At 42.5% G+C, this 18991-nt stretch overlaps 1 protein-coding gene across 1 annotated transcript in view; it reads left to right on the top strand.

The window, feature by feature from the left end:
* CDKAL1 (CDK5 regulatory subunit associated protein 1 like 1) overlaps positions 1-18991 on the top strand; it is a 361142-nt gene that overhangs the window by 232831 nt on the left and 109320 nt on the right. Inside the window, exon 10 of the mRNA XM_056854106.1 lies at positions 9712-9857. Coding sequence (XP_056710084.1) covers positions 9712-9857 — 146 coding nt within the window. The remainder of the gene's footprint in view (positions 1-9711; positions 9858-18991) is intronic.

Here is an 18991-nt window from a genome sequence, read left to right as displayed (position 1 = left end):
CTACTGGCAAGCTCACCGAGTTCATTATTAGATACAATAGCATGAAATGATTTAATTACAACATAATATTCTGTCTTCTTTATTTCCAGCATCTTTCCTCATTGCTAAAATTAAGGGATTTGTAAAATGTTTTGCATGTGAGAGTTGGCCTGCCTAGGGACTAGGCAGAAAGTGATGTGAAAGACCTCTGCCAGAGACCCTAGAGAGCTGCTGCTGGTCTAAGTAGACAATTCTGACTTTGATGGACTAGAGGTCTGAATCAGTATAAGGCAGCTTCAGGTGTTCATGTGATATTTCGAGTTGATTTTGTGGGGAGAGCAATGTACAGTGCATTACAGTAGTCTAGTCTTGATGTTACTGTGGCGTGGATCCAGGTGGCCATATCAGCTATATCATGGTAAAAGGCCATCTTATGGGCTAGGCTGAGTTGGTAAAAAAGCCTTTTTTGCAGCTGCATTCGCTTGCTTCTCCAATAATAAGTGTACTCAATTGAGCGACTGAGTAAAAAAAAATCTACCATTCTTTTTGAGGACAGATTGGTTCATTAGAGCTGCCATTCTCAAATAAGCAATATATACCCTGATTCACTTGCAGCTTTCATCCCACAGAGGGGCAACGAGAGACCACCTAAGACTGGAATTTCCCCCTGAAAAGTAACAAGTGTGCAGGCTGCTTATTCCTTTGTTTACAGTTTTAGTTGCACTTCCAGCTGACCCTGGACTGCTGGGATAAATGTTGCAGTTCAAATTCGTTTCTAGCTGTCTGCAGGCATTCAAGCGTGTCTCAGTTCTTTTGGGAGATCTTGTTAACTCTCCTACATTCAGGGCTCGGTCCTCCCCTCTTGCTGTGAACTCTGATCTTGGACTGTATGTTCTGATGAAGTTCTCCATCCTGCAGTTGCTAGACCTTTTTATTGGATATTCAAGCTGCCCCTGAAACTGAATGTGTGAAGAAAAGTCTTTAATGCACGTCCAGCTATTAGCACTCAATAAGCCCCTTGCAACGCACTTAGATAATTAACTTACAAAAGGCTGAGGTACTTTAAAAAATGCAGATAGCACTTTCAGAACACTTTGCTACTATTTAACCAAGTTCCTGTTTAGAGATAATAAGAATTATAGATTAAAGCACAGTGTTTGATGAGATTGTTACTCCACTGCAAATTAAGGTAGGATAGTTCAGATCTAAGGTCTTGCAAGTAGATCTTGCTGGCAAAGCCTAGCTCATGGTAGTGATACTATAAGAAACAGGCAGCCCATTCCTGAGGGGGAGGGCTGAGTTGTTGGTTGGAGGCAGCACAGCTGCGCCGCCTCCAAAGGAGGACTCGCCCCCCACACACACACACACCAAAACTGAAACCTTGCCCTTACCTGCAAGCCCCGTGGAACCGCTCCATAGTGTTCCATGGGGCTTCACCACTGAAAAAGGTGGCGTAACTGCAGGTAAGGTCAAAGGGGGCATTCACCACCTGAAGGGGGGTTAGGAAGCCACCTAAAGGAAGCTCCACCCCCGGAACACTCCAGGAATGCCCCCTGGGACAACGACGCACAGAGGTGTGCCGTAAGGATGCTGGCGGGAGGCCAAGCTGGTGTCCCAGGGCCGCACTGCCACGGCAGCACAGGGAGGCTGGTGAGAGCGCCCCAACGTCCGTGCCACTCTGGCCGATGCAAGTGGCCCGGGTGCTGGTGCAAGTGGCCCGGACGCTGGCATGGGCCCTTGCCCGCCTCCTAAGCACTTTCGCCCTTCCAGCTCAGGAATGGGCTGTGAACCTTCTATTCTGATAAAATTTATGAACTATTTTTACATTTATGTTTTAACATAATTTAGCTTGATAAATGGAAGGAATGGAAATATGTAAGTTTTTGCTTTATCAAGGTTCAATTTTTGGGTCCAAGTTTCTGTGTAGACTTTAAGTTCAGGTTTTAAGCCTGTGTAGCTCTCCATCAGATTTTTGAAAATTGGTAGGTAAAACTAGTTTCTAGTTACAGACGTCTCCCGTTAGTTTCTTGTTTGTCTTTTAATGGTCTATGCTTGTTCATTCCTTTCCACTAATGGTGATACACACAATAAATAGCTAGTAACTTTTGGGACATTCTGCCTTTAGTTCTGTTTCCAAGTTTGTTTGATGGCTTCAAGCACATGACAATGCTGCTTTATATTGAGTCTGTGTAGTTCAGTACTGTGTCTATTCCAAGAGGAAATGGCCCTCCTCATTCTCAATTCCAGCTACCTGAAATTCTTTAATGCCAGGAATTGAAATAGAGACCTGCATGCCAAGCATATGATCTACCATTGAGCCATGGCTCCTCCTCTAAGTTCATATGGTGATCTGTTGAGCAGCCTGTTAAACTCATGGAAGCTATATTTTCCTGGATCAGAAATATTGAGCTAATCAGAACATGAGAATCTGGACACTGGCTGTGCTCTGTAGTCATTAGAAGATCCCTGGGATAAAGTTGTGGTGTTGTAATGAGCTGTTGCTGAAATCTGCTTATATAAGTGTAGTACAAATTTAAATTTTTGTAGAAATACATGCTGCAGAGAAACATGCTAACACACTCAGTAGTTGTTGGTTTAAGCTCCCAGATGTTTCTTATGTCCAGACTTTCCGACATTATAAGGACGGTGAACAACGAAATGTGTACCTACACCCAGAAGATTTATAAGGGCCCACTCAATCACTAATTTAAAGTAGCATAATTATAGTGTTGATCTGTGCTGCCTCTTTCACTCCTGTTTTGGACATCATTAATGCTAACCTATTAAATATTTTCACAATTTTTCTGTCTGTGTGGCACCTTGCAAGTTGAGTGCTTCAGTGTATGCTCGAGCCTGTATTTTTAAAAGGCTGTTCACACCTGCCGGTGCCTTTTTAAAATGCTTAATTTCACATGATGAGATGCACAGTCTTCCATGTCACCTGTCAAAATGAGTCTAGTTCAAACTCCTCCGTATGCCATCTGTGGGTTTTATCTTCATTATTAATTCAGAAAATTTCAGTGATACACCAGCCATTGAAAAGGAGCGTGTGTGGTGGGTGTTCTCCCCCCCCTCCTTTGAACGCACACAGAATGCCAAGAGTGCTGCAAGTTACAATAGAATTTCTTTGCTCTTTCTCTTTGATTCTTCGTGTCAACTCAGCATTTTTGTTCCCTGGCCTCATTTAAGCTGATGCTCTACAGATGGCTTCCCCTAAACATGCCCTAACACAGCACCTTAAAATGTATTGCAGCACACCAGCTAATCTGCTTTCTCTCCATTTGTAAATGTCTTAAATATATATTTTTAATTTTCCACACAGCCAAGTTGTTCTAAAGACATGTGTTTAGCGATTGATCATAAATATTCTCATATTTACAGCAACTTGCCATCTTTGAAATGTATTTTTAGTTGACTTCAAGCAATTTTATTATTTACGGTGCTGTCAAGTGCTGTGCTATATTACTTTACCCCTTTGGCTTTTATATTCTTCTCTTGATTTTGTCCTGTACATGAAATGCAGAGCCAGGGCTAAGATTTCATAATATCAATAATGTAGGCTTTCTGTGCAACATCTATGGTGAGACCACACTTGGAATACTATGTACAGTTCTGGTCACCACACCTAAAAAAGGATATTGCAGAGCTTGAGAAGGTACAGAGAAGAGCGACCAGAATGATCAGGGGACTAGAGCAGCTGCCCTCTGAGGAGCAGTTAAAACGTTTAGGGCTGTTTAGCTTGGAAAGAAGGTCTATAAAATTATGCATGGTATGGAGAGAGTGGACAAGGAGAAGCTTTTCTCCCTCTCTCATAATACTAGAACATGGGGCCATCTGCTGAAGCTGCAGCGTGAGAGATTCAAAACAGATAAAAGGAAGTATTTCTTCACACAATGCATAGTTAAACTGTGGAACTCCCTGCCCCAGGATGTGGTGATGGCTGCCAACTTGGAAGGCTTTAAGAGGGGAGTGGACATGTTCATGGAGGAGAGGGCTATTCATGCCTACTAGTCAAAATGGATACTGGTCATGATGCATACCTACTCTCTCCAGGATCAGAGGAGCAGGCCAATTATATTAGGTGCTTTGGGACACAGGCAGGATAATGCTGCTGCAGTTGTCTTGTTTGTGGGATTCCTAGAGGCACCTGGTTGGCCAGTGTGTGAACAGCCTGCTGAACTTGGTGGACCTTGGTCTGATCCATCATGGCCTTTCTTATGTTCTTAAAATCCCTTTAGGCCACAGGTGGAGGATCACATGTTTGTGTACGCCCTTGTCAGAAAACATGACCATGGTAAACTAGCCTGATGGTACTTTAGCCTAGCCTCCCTTCTGACATGCTTGTTTTCTGTTTGCAAGGAGTTTTTCCCCAGAGGGGAGCATTCACATATATGATCACCACCACTACCATCTGCAGGATGAAGTGACATAACGCTAGGAGACTTTGTATTGCTTAAAAGATCTGAATTTTGCTTTTAACATGATGCTTCTGGGCTGGGTCTGCGTAGTTTGTTTTGCACGGGGCGCCCACAAAATCCTGACATTAAATAAAAGTTAAATACTGGTAATCTATTTCTGTTTTCAGAAACCACTTGGAATATTTCTCACGGTTATTTCCTTTAACTTCGGGCAGCCCATTCCTGAGCCTTTCAGCAGTTAGGGATGGTGTGGCCAAGGTGCCGCTGCGGCACCTCCGAAGAGCTTCACTGGCCTCCGAAAGGCTTTTAAAAGCCCTTTTAGATTTAAAAAGTCAAAAAGGGGGCATTTCCCCCCCCCCGTTGAAAACAGCGTGGCTGCGCCAAACGTGGCGCAGCAACACTGTTGCTGGAGGAGTTATGGAAGCTTACTAACGTCAGCTGCGCCCCGGGAATGCCCCCTCCATGCCAGCACCACATGTCTCTTCCAGGATTTACATTCTGGAAAGACTGCGCCGCTGGGGGAATGGCGTGCAGCTCCACGGTGCCCAGGCACTGGGGGAGCTGCCCCCACCGCCAGCCTAAGTGCCTGTTATCACGGAATAAGAGACACTTAGGCTGGTGGCAGGGTCACACCGCCTCCTAAGCTGTCTCGGCCCTCCACCTCAGGAATGGGCTGTAAGTCACAGAGCACTGTCTCTAGCATTAGTCCTATCCCAAAGATTGGCTCATAGCTGCAGGCACAGCAAAATGATAGCAATGTGATCATGTAAAAATTGCTCCCTCATGTACTCTCGAAGAGCTTGTGAACTCAGAAGTCACAGAAATCCGAATTTTAAAAAGTAAACAAAAAGCAATATCCAGAAAGCAGTAAAAACGTACAGAATAAATCCTATAAAATAGTCTAAAACTATAAAAGTAGCGTCAAGAATAAGGCACCATTAATCTTATCTCCCTAACTAAACTCTTGATTCTGCTGGAAACTCTTTAGGCAATCTTAGGCCAGCCTCCTGCCCCCTGCCCCCACTACATTGCAGTATTCCCTGTGGTTTCCTGTTGCTCCTTCCAATAGTTCTTGCTTTGTGTGTTTTTTAACCAAAAACATATCACCCTACAGCTTGTCTTTCTGCCTTGTCCTTGCTGGTCGGTCCCTGTCTAGCCACTCCTTCCATTAATTTCTTCAATTCAGTTTGTTTTCCCTGGTGTTTTCCTCATTTTTCTGTGCTCTCTTGCTTTCACCCCTCCTCCTACCCACAGTCTCAAAGACACAGCTCCGTTGTATTGCCATACTGCTGTGGGGGTTAGGTGAACTGATAAGGGGTTTCTGTATTACTTACTTCAGCCAGAATGGTGCCATTTTACCCTTCTTTCATGGCAATCCTGTCATTCCAAACAGTCAGTTTCTACGATCCATTAACCCAATAGTGTTCATTATGCTCTCACTGGATTTAGGAGGCCTTACTGCTAAGCAGGTTCAGCCCTGGTTAGTATTTGGGAGACCACCAAGGAAGTCCAGGGTTGCTGTGCAGAGGAAGGCACTGGCAAACCGCCTCTGTTAGTCTCTTGCCTTGAAAACCCCAAAAGGGGTCGCCGTAAGTCGGCTGCAACTTGACGGCACTTTACACACACACAGACTGCCAGCATCACCCTGTCACCCAAAGTGTAACCTAGTAAGCTCTGAATATGTATGGCTGCCAACCTCCAGGAACTCTCTATTTTCTCCCTTGTTTAAGCCAATTGCTAGCATATTCATGTTAATTATTATTTGAAGAAGGCGTTAATCGCCGAAACAGAAAGATCACCGGGCTTCTGTTGAGAACAACTGCACTACTGAATTGGTACTCTCAAGAAGCATATCTGTGGAAGAAAGGGAGGTTGGCACCCCCTTTCATGGACTTACCTATAATACTGTTATTTGTTTGTAACAAGGCATAGTCCTCTCTTCGGCGTTACTTTTAAGGCAATAATTAACAACACATGTTTTTGGCTACATACTATCAGTGGTGGATATGTTATTAAATACCACTACTTTATAATCATTGTGTCTAGCTTTGTGAAGTGCTGTTTCTAGTTTGCTGAACCTCCAGGAACTAGCTGGAGATCTGCTATTACAACTGATCTCCAGCTGACAGAGATCAGTTCTCCTGGCGAAAACGGCCACGTTGGCAATTGGAATCTATGGCACTGAAGTCCCTCCCCAAACCCCGCCCTCCTCAGGCTCCGCCCCAGAAACCTCCGGCCAGTGATGAAGAGGGACCTGGCAACCCTCAGCATATGGTAGCAGAGATCCCGAACTGTTCTAGCAACCCTGCTCACCCTACTCTAACCTTAGTAGCCTCCCCTTTCTTAGAATCCAATAATCCTCGCCTATATTATTAACTGTGTCTCTGAAAGGGAGCAAAAATAAGGACATGTTGAGTTTTGGTAAAAAAATACAGGAAACAAAGAAGAAAAGCAGGTAATAAAGAGCAGAAAAAAAGATGCAGGGTTACAGTAGGTGTGATGCTAGCAGTGCTTCCTATGTTCTCCACATATATGTAGCATGGAAGTGTTGCCACCCATTATGCAGAGGAAGGAGATTGGGGCTGAAAGATCAACGCAGAATATAGGTGCATGAAGCCTAAAGTGTAAGCAAACACTGTACATAAGACGCTAAAGAGCCTTTTCTATTTTCATGGTGCATTAAGATTAGACAAATTACTTAGCTTATGATTTTTTGGAGCATGAGTGAATTCTTAAACCAAGGGTTTTTTAAAAAATTGTATTCAGCCAAAATTGATTCTCAAAGTGGCATCCAACAATGAAAATCCACAAACACGATTCTCTCTCTAATTCCTCTTGTTTGGTTGTCGGGAGAGATTTAAATACAGACTTTTCCATTCTTAAATCTTACGCTCAGTGTGTCAAGGCCTCTGTCATTCACTTGTAATAACCATCTGCCTGTGGCGAATCTTTGGGGCTGAGGTTCATTTTGTTTGTGGATTAGCAGCAGGGAGATCAGCATTAATTGAGTGTTTGTAAATTTCTGATGGCAACTCCAAGCAGCACCCAAAAAACACAGTCCCCGCCCCAAAAAGGTATTACTTTGCTAAAATACTTGTGTTTGTTCAAGACACCAGGGCGGAAGGTACAGATCAAATATATATTTTGAATAATTAACTGTCTCCCAAGTTTTCTTTTAGTATTTGTACATTCATTAATAACCAAATGAGATGTCACTACACTCGTTATTTATATTCTGATGGGTAATTAAAGTTCTACCAGCCGCCACCTCTGCTGTTTCAAAATTGTCATTTGACTTGAATGCATAAAATCCTTTGTGTGCTTTGATAGATGACCTGACACATTTTCTGCTTTGCAACATCATCTGAATATTCTGCAGTAGTACAACTTGCTTCATTAGTATTTGTGGAGGGTTTTTTTTAGTCATGTGTTCAATTTACATTTTTTTTAAAAAATATGACACAGAGAGAGAAATCTAATCAATAGGAAGTTTAATGAATCTGTGTGGAACTACCATAGACATCTACGGTAGCCTATCTTAGTTTTTGGTTTTGCACATTAATTTCACTGTTGATGCAAATATGATTTCATGCAAAGGAAGAAGAGAAAAAGAAATGGAAGCAGTGAAATGGAAGCAGTGAAAAGAAATGGAAGCATAATGCTTCTATTATATGAACTTTGGGGTTAATTTAAAAAAATACAAGTATTGGGCAGAAGGGGTGGAAGTTCACATGAGGCCTGAACTGTGGGATTAAGCAACTTGATATGAGCAGTTTAGGACCTCTAACTCTAGATCCTTAGACTTTGCCAGGTTTCCTGAAAAATGTAGATTGTCTGCTAGGTGAACCCTTCATTAAAGCTGGTGAAAGTATATGACTAGCCATCTTCTAGTTACCTGTACAGCCACCTTTTATCCCCTTGAGTGAATTATGCATTTATGACAGTAATTTGCCCTGTTGGTTGCGCCTTATGTAGTCTTTACTATAGGTATCCCCAAAGTCAACTTTCTGTGGGAAAGCAGACTCTTCTTAATGCTCTGTGAGGTCTGGGGATTGAATGTATAGTTGAGGCCTCCGTAGGGTTGCCAACCTCCAGGTGGCGGCTGGAGATCTGCTGTTACAACTGGTTTCCAGCCGATAGAGATCAGTTCACCTGGAGAAAATGGCAGCTTTGGCAATTGGACTCTATGGCACTGAAGTCCCTCCTCTCCCCAAACCCCAACCTTCTCAGGCTCCACCCAAAAAACCTCCCGCCGGTGGCAAAGAGGGACCTGGCAACCCTAGGCCTCCCTTCCCTCAACCTGGACCCTGAGTATTGCTTTATTAATGCTTCTTGAAGTTTTTTTGCCTTTCTTCCAGCCGTCCCCCTTTCAAAGTGTTGTGGGGGCTCTCTGGGGAAAGGTTATGTCCACTGCCACATTATTAGTACTCTTCCAGAAGGTAAAACCCTTGCTCAGCTCCCACCTGTTACTTTTATGTGTGACAGACCCGGACTGGTTATATATAGGGTGGCCAGCTCTGGGTTGGGAAATACCTGGAGATGTTGGGGGTGAGGAGCGCAGGGCTTGGAGAGGGGAGAGACCTCAATGCCATAGAGGCCAATTGCCAAAGCGGCCATTTTCTCCAGGGGAACTGATCTGTGTTGCCTGGAGATCAATTGTAATAGCAGGAGATCTCCAGCCATCACCTGGAGGTTGGCAACCCTAATGATGTACTAATGAACTGTCCATAGGTACCTGTCCTCAAACCCTGGTTTATGAGTGTTGCCAAGTCAGTGACTCTCCCCCACCCAAAACAAAGTGTGATGTATTTTTAGTGGGACAAATACCCATCTAGTGGCCACTTTAAAGGGGTTAGGGTTAGGCAGACAGAAACTTTTAACAATCCATACATGCCCCAGCATTGGAGGAATGTAATAGCAGGGATTAGTCATATAGGCCTAGGCCTTACTTAATGTGGAGTCACATGTATGAATAAACCATCACAGGTGGAAATTTAGTTTGCTTCACCTTGCTTCCTGACATCCAAGTGTATCAGCTGCCAAGTGCCCATTATTTCAAACCATCTCCTTTCCACTCTCCCAAAGTCTTAGATTATCTCTGTGCTCCCGCATCTTTTTTTCTAAAACCATTAAGTGTTCTGCTGTTAAGTTTTTTTTAAAAAAAGCTTTTTACTTTATCTAATAAAAAAAGAAGCCTTCTGATAGGGGGTGGGCTATAAATACCAATGGTGGTGTGGCATCTGTGGTGTTTCTGTGCCTGGTGAGTCATGGAAGCAATGCTAAGGTAAAACAAATGTTGCCTTTTATTTTCTAGGAAATGGCAAAAATCCTCAACCATCCAAGGGTGTATGCTTTTCTCCATGTGCCAGTCCAAACCGCTTCTGACAGTATACTTATGGACATGAAGAGGGAATACTGTGTGGCAGACTTCGAAAAGGTTGTGGATTTCCTTAAAGAAAAGTAAGTTTTTTGATGCTTAGCCAGCGATCCACAGATACTTTTTCAGGTCCCTGGACATGTAGTTTACTTGCAAATACCTGCAACTTCACAATTAAAGTAGAAAAAGAATCCTTTTTCTACATCTTCAGAGTTATTGTTTTCCCTACAGCTCCTTTGATGTGGTCTGCTCTTTTGCTGGAGTCTTAAATATATAGCTTGCGTTGTTATAAACTACATTTCAAAATGGATCAGTGGATTGCTATTCTGTTTCAAATTACTTTTATGCCTGAGTTGCTTTGTTTAGAATGTTTGGAATTCACTTTGTTGAAATCTCCCTTAATGCATCTTTTCAGGATAGTTGACACTGCATGCAAAAAACTGAGCAAGCCACATTCATATAATTGGATAATATTATCTCAAGTTGCTTTTTGTTTCCTGCATGTACCATAGGTTGTCTTTTGTGTGTTAATCCTAGGAATTTGCTTTAGCAAATTATGACAGTTTATGGCTGTATTTCCCAAATCCTTTTCCATAATGACATGAACTATTTTGACAACAGTAGAAGTCTATTTAAAAATAAGTCTTGTTGGCTCTAACATGCACAAAGAATTGTATGTTTATCTAAGAAATACCCGTAGCATCCAACAATAGTTGATTTAGACATTTGTTGAGCAGTTCGGTTGAGTACTGAGAAATAGGGGCTGGCTATTTGCTCCATATTGTGCTACTCAAAGATATTTTATTTGGAAATATAAAGATATGGATACATAGAAAAGTTTGTATTCTATTTCTCCTTGTCTGTCCATTAAATTACTTAGCTTTTGTTAATGGGTTTTGAGTTTCCTGCAAATGCTTGCTGAATACTCGTTATTTATTTATTTAGAAAGCATATATGCTGCCTCTCCTGAGGACCTGCTCGAGGCAGCTTACAAAATGAACTTGCTGAAGTACTCATGCTTATTTATTTAAAGCTTCCTTTTCTGTAATGCAGTATTTCAACTATAACATCCCCAAACAATCTGTAAAACCGACATAACAGTCCATAAGAACAGCAACAGGCAGGAATTAAAACTGCAAAGGGCAACAGAAAATAAACCAGAATGTGTGGTTGCCTTGGCTGTTGGTTCTTCATGCTAAATTCAGGACTCTAGACTAATGTGGTCTGGGCATAGTGCTCTTAAAGTATATCAGATGGTTTCATCTATGTAGGGTTGCCAACCTCCAGGTAGTAGCTGGAGATCTCCCGCAATTACAACTGCAAATCCAGCCGATAGAGATCAGTTCACCTGGAGAAAATGGCTGCTTTAGCCATTGGACTGTATGGCATTGAAGTCCCTCCCCTCCCCCAAACCCCACCCTCCTCAGGCTCCACCCCAAAAATCTCCAGGTACATCCGAACATGGAGCTGGCAACTCTATATCTATGTGGGGATGAGTTGGAACTGGCATGAGTGACCATGTGAAATCCCAAATGCAACTCTAAATACAAATGAAATAAATGTAAATAGTTGTTTAATGCTGAATTATTTCATAGTCTATTTCATGTTGTGTGCCCTTGTAATATATTGAATTTACTACTCTTGCTGGTTGACTTTCCTAAAAATCTTAAGTAGTAAAATAATTTTTAAAAATCAGATACTCAGTGAGAATAGTAAAACAGTGTTGTCGCAAGCAGAATAATTTTTAGGACCTTGATTATAAGCAGGGAAAATTTGCTTTAAAAAAATGCTCCTACAAAATGTTAGAATACTGTGTGTGAGGACATGTCTCAATAGACAGCATTAAAAGGGGATGGGATAGATTCATGGAAGTTAGGTCTATCAGTGGCTACTAGCCCTGGTGACTAAAGGAAACCTCCACATTCAGAGGCAGTCAACCTGTGAATCACGGTGCCAAGAGGCAACATCAGCGGAAGGCCTCACCCTCTGTGCCCTGTTGTTGGACCTCCAGAGGAACTGGCTGGCCACTGCGTCAGACAGGATGCTGGACTAGACGGACCTCTAGTTTTATGTTCTTATGTAAGAGCAACCTGCTGCAAGATGACCTAGTTAAGCTGTTGAAGTATGCTTGCATATTGAATGATGTGGAAATATGTTCAATTATGCAATCATATAACAATATATACATGTAATTAGTAATATTCAAATTTGGCAACTGGATATTCAGTAGTAAGTAATTCTCCATTTGCTTCTCTCTTTTTTTTATGTAACCCAAGTTTGGTGTCAAGGCTCTTTTAATAGAAATGTGTTTTTTTTTGTTACTCATTGTATTAAATTTCTACATCTGTATCTAGTGAGTTCCAATTGCTAACAGTTTCTGGAGAGCTTGAGAAATTGTTGCCAGTAAAAAGAAACCAAGCAGGTTAGATCTGCAAGGCCTGAGGGAGGCTTTTGGATATCTGAACCAGCTCCCATCTGCAAAGCTCATTTATTTTTACTTCTGTATTTAGGAGGTCTTTATTTATAGTGTCTCAGCTCCTAGAAGCAGCCAGCTATGACCTTCCTACATCACCGTTCCCGAATAGACATCTCATCACAGACACTGGAGTGGCAAAACATTTCACCAGATGTCTGCCGTCTCTACCAAGAATATCTTGTATTAATAGAGCATCTATAGGTGTGTTCCAATAGTCCTCGTCAGTTTCCCCCCCCCCCTCTCTCACCAGCTGGATAGTACGATGTAATGCAGGAACATGGCTGCTAACACAAGAAGTGGCATTGGTCAAAATCTCAAGGTGACATCTCTTTGAGAACCGCACTGCAAAAGCATCACAAGATGCTGACCATATCTAAATTCCATGTTTTCTCTTCTTTAAAAACAAATAATTTTCATGACGTGTGTTTGAGCTCAGTAAACATGCAGTGTACATACTTTGATAGCCTGCAAAATGGGTGCAGTTACATTGATATTGTATTTATCTGTTCCATAACACCTGCAAATTAAATGCAATGGTTTGAATCTAAAAGATACAGAAAGATGCATCATTCATTTTCTCTCAGATCACATTCTTTACGGAGATGTTCATTTCTAAGAGTCTCATAGCAAACCGTATAGGTGTTAGAGCTGAAAAAATCTTCTCAGGGAGGGAGGTAGAATCCTTGAATGGCACAACATATATGCATTCTGCCCCTGTGTAAGGGAATCTCTGATTTGAAGCCAATATCAGTCGTCTGTAGTGTATTTACAGTTTTGTGTTTTATGGCGGGGAAGGAAATAATGTTGTTTGTTACTTGAAACTCCAAAATTCTTTCACTTGGCCTCCATCAAAATATTATTTGCATCAGCATTTGTGGTTCACATGTAGAGCTTGGGTCCATGTTTCGCTTGTCACTTGAGCCAATAGCCATATATAAAGCAGATTGTTTACCGCTGAGAACTTGGAAGCTTTCGGTAGAAGAGGAAGCTGGAGGGGTCACAGGCAGACACACAGGGAAAGCCACTGGTCTTCCTTTCTTCTGCTTATCTTCTCCCACTTTTAGTGGTTGATTTTCAGGGTATGGGCTGCTAAGGAAAGATAAGATAAGCAGAGACCGACATTGGTTAGAGAGACGTGGCTAGCAGTTCCTGCTTCTCTTTGCTTGCGATCCTTTACAGTTTGCCTTTCTCCTGGGGTGTTTCAGAATTCTCAGCAGTCGGAGCTTGGGTTACATATAGCTGCCTTTCGTGATGCGTGTAGTATATAGTCAGGTGCTTTGATTGCTTATTCTTTATCAGGTGTTAATTTTACATTATTCTCCACAAAGAGCTGTATCTTTAAAAAACCAGATGTGTAATCAAATGTCCATTTTTTTTCTTGAACTCCAGCAGTCTACTAATTGGTATTTCACAGACTGAAAATTCTGTTCTTTTTTCGTCATTCAAGACCAAAACATAATTATATTTTTGTAAGGATTTTTGTTGAAAAATAATAAAAGTTAACCTCTGCTTTGTAACTTCTAAACTCTACACAGCTTTAGGTTTCTTGCAGATTACTTCTAGAGATTAGAGGTAATTAGAAAAATTATTTTTAGTTGAACAATGTCCTTCATCTAACTATCACACTCTATATTCACGTGTATCAACTTCAACATCTTGAAAATACTGATTAAAAAGTTCTACTTTTAAAGGGATTTAACTTCAGTGGTCATCTACTGGAGCTTCAAAATGCTGGTGATGAACAGAAGCTCTTCCTACTAAACCGGCCAGCATCCAATATAATATACATATGTATACACATGTGTGACAAGCACTTTCTTTACCATCTTTGTGATTATTCAGGTCCTCAAGAAGTCCTGCCTGAGTATTCTTTCAGATCCTAGGCTATGGCTTGCTCAGCATGTGGTGATCCGCCCTAGGCAATTCCTAATGTGGGGTGCTTCCACACTAGGGAGTTCTAGTGTCCTCGTGTTGCCAGTGAAATATTTTCTCAGTTCATACTTGCAATCACAAATCTATACTACAGTTGAATGGAAAGCAGCCACAGAGCTGGGGAAAGGAGTGCCTGGGACAAAGTAGGGTGCTGTTGGCCCTGGTGCCTGCTGGCCATGTTTGATGGACAAGCTCGGCAGGGGTGCAGCAGGCTTGGCTGCGCCTGAGCAAGCTGGTGCGAGATGTGCGTGGGCAGCTCATTCTGCCGCTAGCCTGGTGGGTGTGCTGATGCGGGAGGCAGCCGGCAGGCTCCGCAGGAGGACGAGCGGGAGGCAGCGCGGCTGGAGGCACTGCTGTGGCAAGTCTGTGCCCTATGGCCGCCTGCCCTGCACAAGTGTCCCAGGCAGCCTCTTCCCTGCAGCAGCCACGCCTCCAACCAATGACTGCCATGTCCCGTGCCACCCCCTCTCTGCCACCCCCTCTCTGCTACCGCTGCTCCCTCTTTGGTGTCAACTGCTTCACCCATCCCCCTCTAGATCCAGCCCTGATGGAAAGCTTGAAAGGGAAGGGTTCAACTGGAGATAGCCTTGAGATACATCCAACAAAACCCTTGTACCTGATGAGATCAGCACATTTCTTAATGTTAGGTTTGGTTTTCATTTGCTGTGTGCTGCTTTGTTAAGGACCTGGGAGAAAAGTCTGGGCTTCTATCCTTCAGATGGGGTGAGCAGTATAAAACAGTACTCCTCCACTAGCTGTCAGAAGCTGTTGCAAGTAAAGAAAGGGAGCTACTGACTAAAATGCCAAATTCCATCTATTTGCCCCCCAAGTTCTGAATGCCATAGATTTGTAGATCACACAATGGAGTGCCATGTGGCCCCTGTTAAAAATAACTAACCCACTGCTTTAAAACTTATAAAAATCAATTGTTAGTAGTAATGTGAAATACGTCTTGTCTGAAAACCAGAATATAAACCTAAGAAGGCATCTGTAATAATTTATAAATCACACAGCTGCACACTATATGCAGGTTTTTTGTAAATCTAAATTTTGATATGTGCGTTTTTTCAGATTCAGTACAAAAAGGCAACATTCTTTACCCCATGCTTATATATAATTACTGGGTTTTTAAATGATGGCGTACAAGAACTGTTAGCAGAAGCAATTTTTGAAAACTACCTTCAGATTAATTACAGTCCTTTTGCTGATCCTTCTTCATTTACAGACCACTGATCCAGTAGATCTTAATGCCTTTCAAATGAATGATCCTTAATGGATTTTTAAAATATGGCATTTCTAGTAGTTCATGCACTTAGTGCAGCAGAATTATCATTTTAAATGCTTGATGAAATTTTTAAAACCTCATATTTATTTAAATTTGTGTTACTCTATGCCAAATGCCAGTCCAAGAGAACTGTCTTTACAGTGCCCCAAAACGCTCATGCTTTCATTTATATGGATCTCTGAGTATGAGGGCTTTCATTATTGTGAGGCACTCCCTATTAACATTTATTTACATGTCTTTTCCAGTCAAACACGAGTCACCAACAGTATTATTTAAAATAAGAGAACACTGCCAAGGACACACTGCAGCTGATGAGGGGGGTTTCTTGGCTGAAGCTCCCAAGCCTTTTGTTCTTTTTAAATAGGGGCCACGTGGGGTGCCAGTGTAGACTGGGCCCATGGGGTGTTAAGCCTTCACCCTGCCTAGTTTCCCCAAACAAGAATGTTCCTGAAGAGCTGCTGTTTATCCTGTGGGACAAACATACAGTCACTCTATATGTTGCCTATATGTATATTTTTTTTCCCAGTGGCACAAATAGCAGCTCGTGGGTTGGAAACACTATGTGGAAGGTAAAGGATTAAATCCCTCCTCACTGTGCTGAATTCCCAGTCCAAATCTGGGTCCTGCATGACTGCTATTCATGCGGGGGGGGGGGGGCAACACTTGGGGATTCTGACAACGGCATTACATGTCGCTTGTGGTTTAACTGTCGTTATTAAAGACTGCAATATAAAATAGTGACTAAAGTAGTCTCAAGGATATGAAGGAACAATCAATGTACTATATAGTATGAGGGTCATTGGTACAATTCTTACTCATCTTTGCAGGCTTAGAGTTCGATTCTGCAAGCTGTGAGCACAAAGGGCACTTATAGAAGCTTGCTTGCCCTCAGAGGACCCTAGTCACCCTTCAAAAGCTAGAAGAAGAAGAAGAGTTGGTTTTTATGTGCCGACTTTCTATACCACTTAAGGAAGAATCAACCTGCTTACAATCACCTTCAAGACACCCTGTGAGGTAGGTGGGGCTGAGAGAGATGTGACTAGCCCAAGGTCATCCAGTTAGCTCCATGTGTAGGAGTGGGGAAACAAATCCAGTTCACCAGATTAGCCTCCGCCGCTCATGTGGGGGAGTGGGGAATCAAACCCAGTTCTCCAGATCAGAGTCCACCACTCCAAACCACCACTCTTAGCCACTTCACCACGTTGGGGTTCAAGAAGCTTCATGGGCACAGAGCAGGGGGCTCCATTGACAAAAGGAATTGGGCGATAGTGATCGAACAGTGGGTTATGTATGTTGTTTGTTTGTTGCCCTGTCCCACTTCCTCACTGGAGCCTCCTCATGCCATAGCATCTTCCCCATGATGCTCCTCCTTCTCCTTCATCAGATTTTTTGAGGGACTGGGCATCAGTGACTGATGGAGGAACTGGAATGCAGGAAGAATCAATGTCCACATGGAGTTCATAAGATCCATCCCATAATCACTTTAAGAGCCTGCTTTCTGTCATCAATGAGCAACGAACATTGATAATTAAGCCGGGTGGTATGGGGCTTCTGGGGAACTGCACCATTGCCAGATCTGCACACTGTGGCTCTGGCTCCAGCTTGATCTATAGAAGTTCAGTTTTATAATATTTATGTCCCATCAACTTGCACATTCCAAGTTCTAAGATATCAACTTTGAAGCATCCAGTCATTGGCCTCCAGCCCATTAAAAGAAATCCAAACCCACTTTGTACTTCTCTTTATTTAGAAAAGTCAGCTGTTGTATCAGTTTAGCAACAGCTCTTTTGTACTTAATAATTTTTTATTTATTTGTTTTTGCCATTTGTAGACCACCCTCCCTGGCCAAAGCCAGGCTCAAGGTGGGTGACATTATTAATTTGTTGCTGAGGGCTGTCCTTAAAAACTCTCTTTTTTTCCAGAATTTTGAGAGAGATGGTAATTTTTTGTTATTTTGGTCTAAAGACTGGGGCAGGGACTGCATAAAGTGACGGTACCCCCTTCCCCTATACTGTGGAGTTCATTTGTAATGCAGACTTGACTCCTGTGTCTACTGTTGACAACTGCTGCAGTCAGCTAGTTGAGATATAAACAGTGACTGTAAAACTGTAATGTCATTGTACCTGTTCTTTTGCGGTAAAACTTGGACCTTACACTCAGAAACAGCGGCTTGTGAAGTTATATGTTGTTTCCAAAGCTTCCAGACATTCGCTTCTTCATTCCATTCATTCCTGTCATTCATTGTCTAGCCTCCTGACTTGAGGGGACCTTAGAAAATACAGTGTGTACTTTGCTTAGATTCTGTATGCAGTTCGCTCTTGATCAAGGAATGTACTTGCTCAAGTGTGTTAGCCTTCCTCCTTTCATCCAGCTGATATTTTCCCTTAAAATTCTTTTGGTAATTGCCAAGACCTTGGCAGTAGCACTTGTTCACCTGTTTTGTGATGGTGATAAAAGAGTCGGTTCTTCCCCACCCAGAAAGGGACTGCTGTTCATGTAATAGGCTTACCAACCTCCAGGTACTAGCTGGAGATCTTCTATTTCCCCATCGGTCTACATCTCCACTTTGTGGAAACCTTCGTGGGACCAGTGTTGACTGTATACACCTACCCTTCAAGGGATTGATAATTACTTACCTGGTGCAGGACTGTACAAATTTTGGACTGTATGTTGTTCTTTGATTGCTTGTTGGTGATGCACTTATTTGTGTTGTTTGTGTTACATCTATATATATAGTATATTGTGTATTGTGTTATTGTGTAGCATTATAAAATTTTGCACTTTGTATACATCTTTTCGCATCTATGCTGATTTCCAAACCTTAGGTACTAGCATAGAGGTGCCTCTTTCCTACAAACCTCCAGGTACTAGCTGTAGATCTCCTGCTATAACAACTGATCTCCAGCCACCAGAGATCAGTTCACCTGGAGAAAATGGCTGCTTTGGCAATTGGACTCTATGGCATTGAAGTCCCTCCCAGAACCCCACCCTCTTCAGGCTCCACCCCAAAAACTTCCCGCTGGTTGCAAAGAGGTACCTGGCAGCCCTATCATTTAAATGTACATCAAAGAAACTATTGAATACTTCTTTTAACCCAGCTCTTTTAAACTGTGTTTTGGGAACCTTGGATTTTCTTGGAAGCATATTATGGTTCTTCAGTAAGAAGGTCAGTAATGATAGAGCCCCGTGGCATGGAGTGGTAAGCTGCAGTACTGCAGTCCAAGCTCTGCTCATAACCTGAGTTCGATCCCGACGGGAGTCAGTTTCAGGTAGCCGGCTCAAGGTTGACTCAGCCTTCCATCCTTCTGAGGTCGGTAAAATGAGAACCTATCTTGCTGGGGGTAAAGAGAAGATGACTGGGGAAGGCACTGGCAAACCACCCCGTAAAACAAAGTCTGCCTAGTAAACGTCGGGATGTGACATCACCCCATGGGTCAGGAATGACCCGGTGCTTGCACAGGGGACCTTTACCTTTAATGATAGATCAGTTTCCACAATCAAAGCCACAAGGCCAACTGGGCCTC

The sequence above is a fragment of the Euleptes europaea genome, chromosome 8 (assembly GCF_029931775.1).
Source record: "Euleptes europaea isolate rEulEur1 chromosome 8, rEulEur1.hap1, whole genome shotgun sequence".
In the NCBI taxonomy this organism is placed as follows: domain Eukaryota; kingdom Metazoa; phylum Chordata; class Lepidosauria; order Squamata; family Sphaerodactylidae; genus Euleptes; species Euleptes europaea.
Note: the sequence above shows the minus strand (reverse complement) of the source record. Positions and strands in the feature narration are given on the sequence as shown.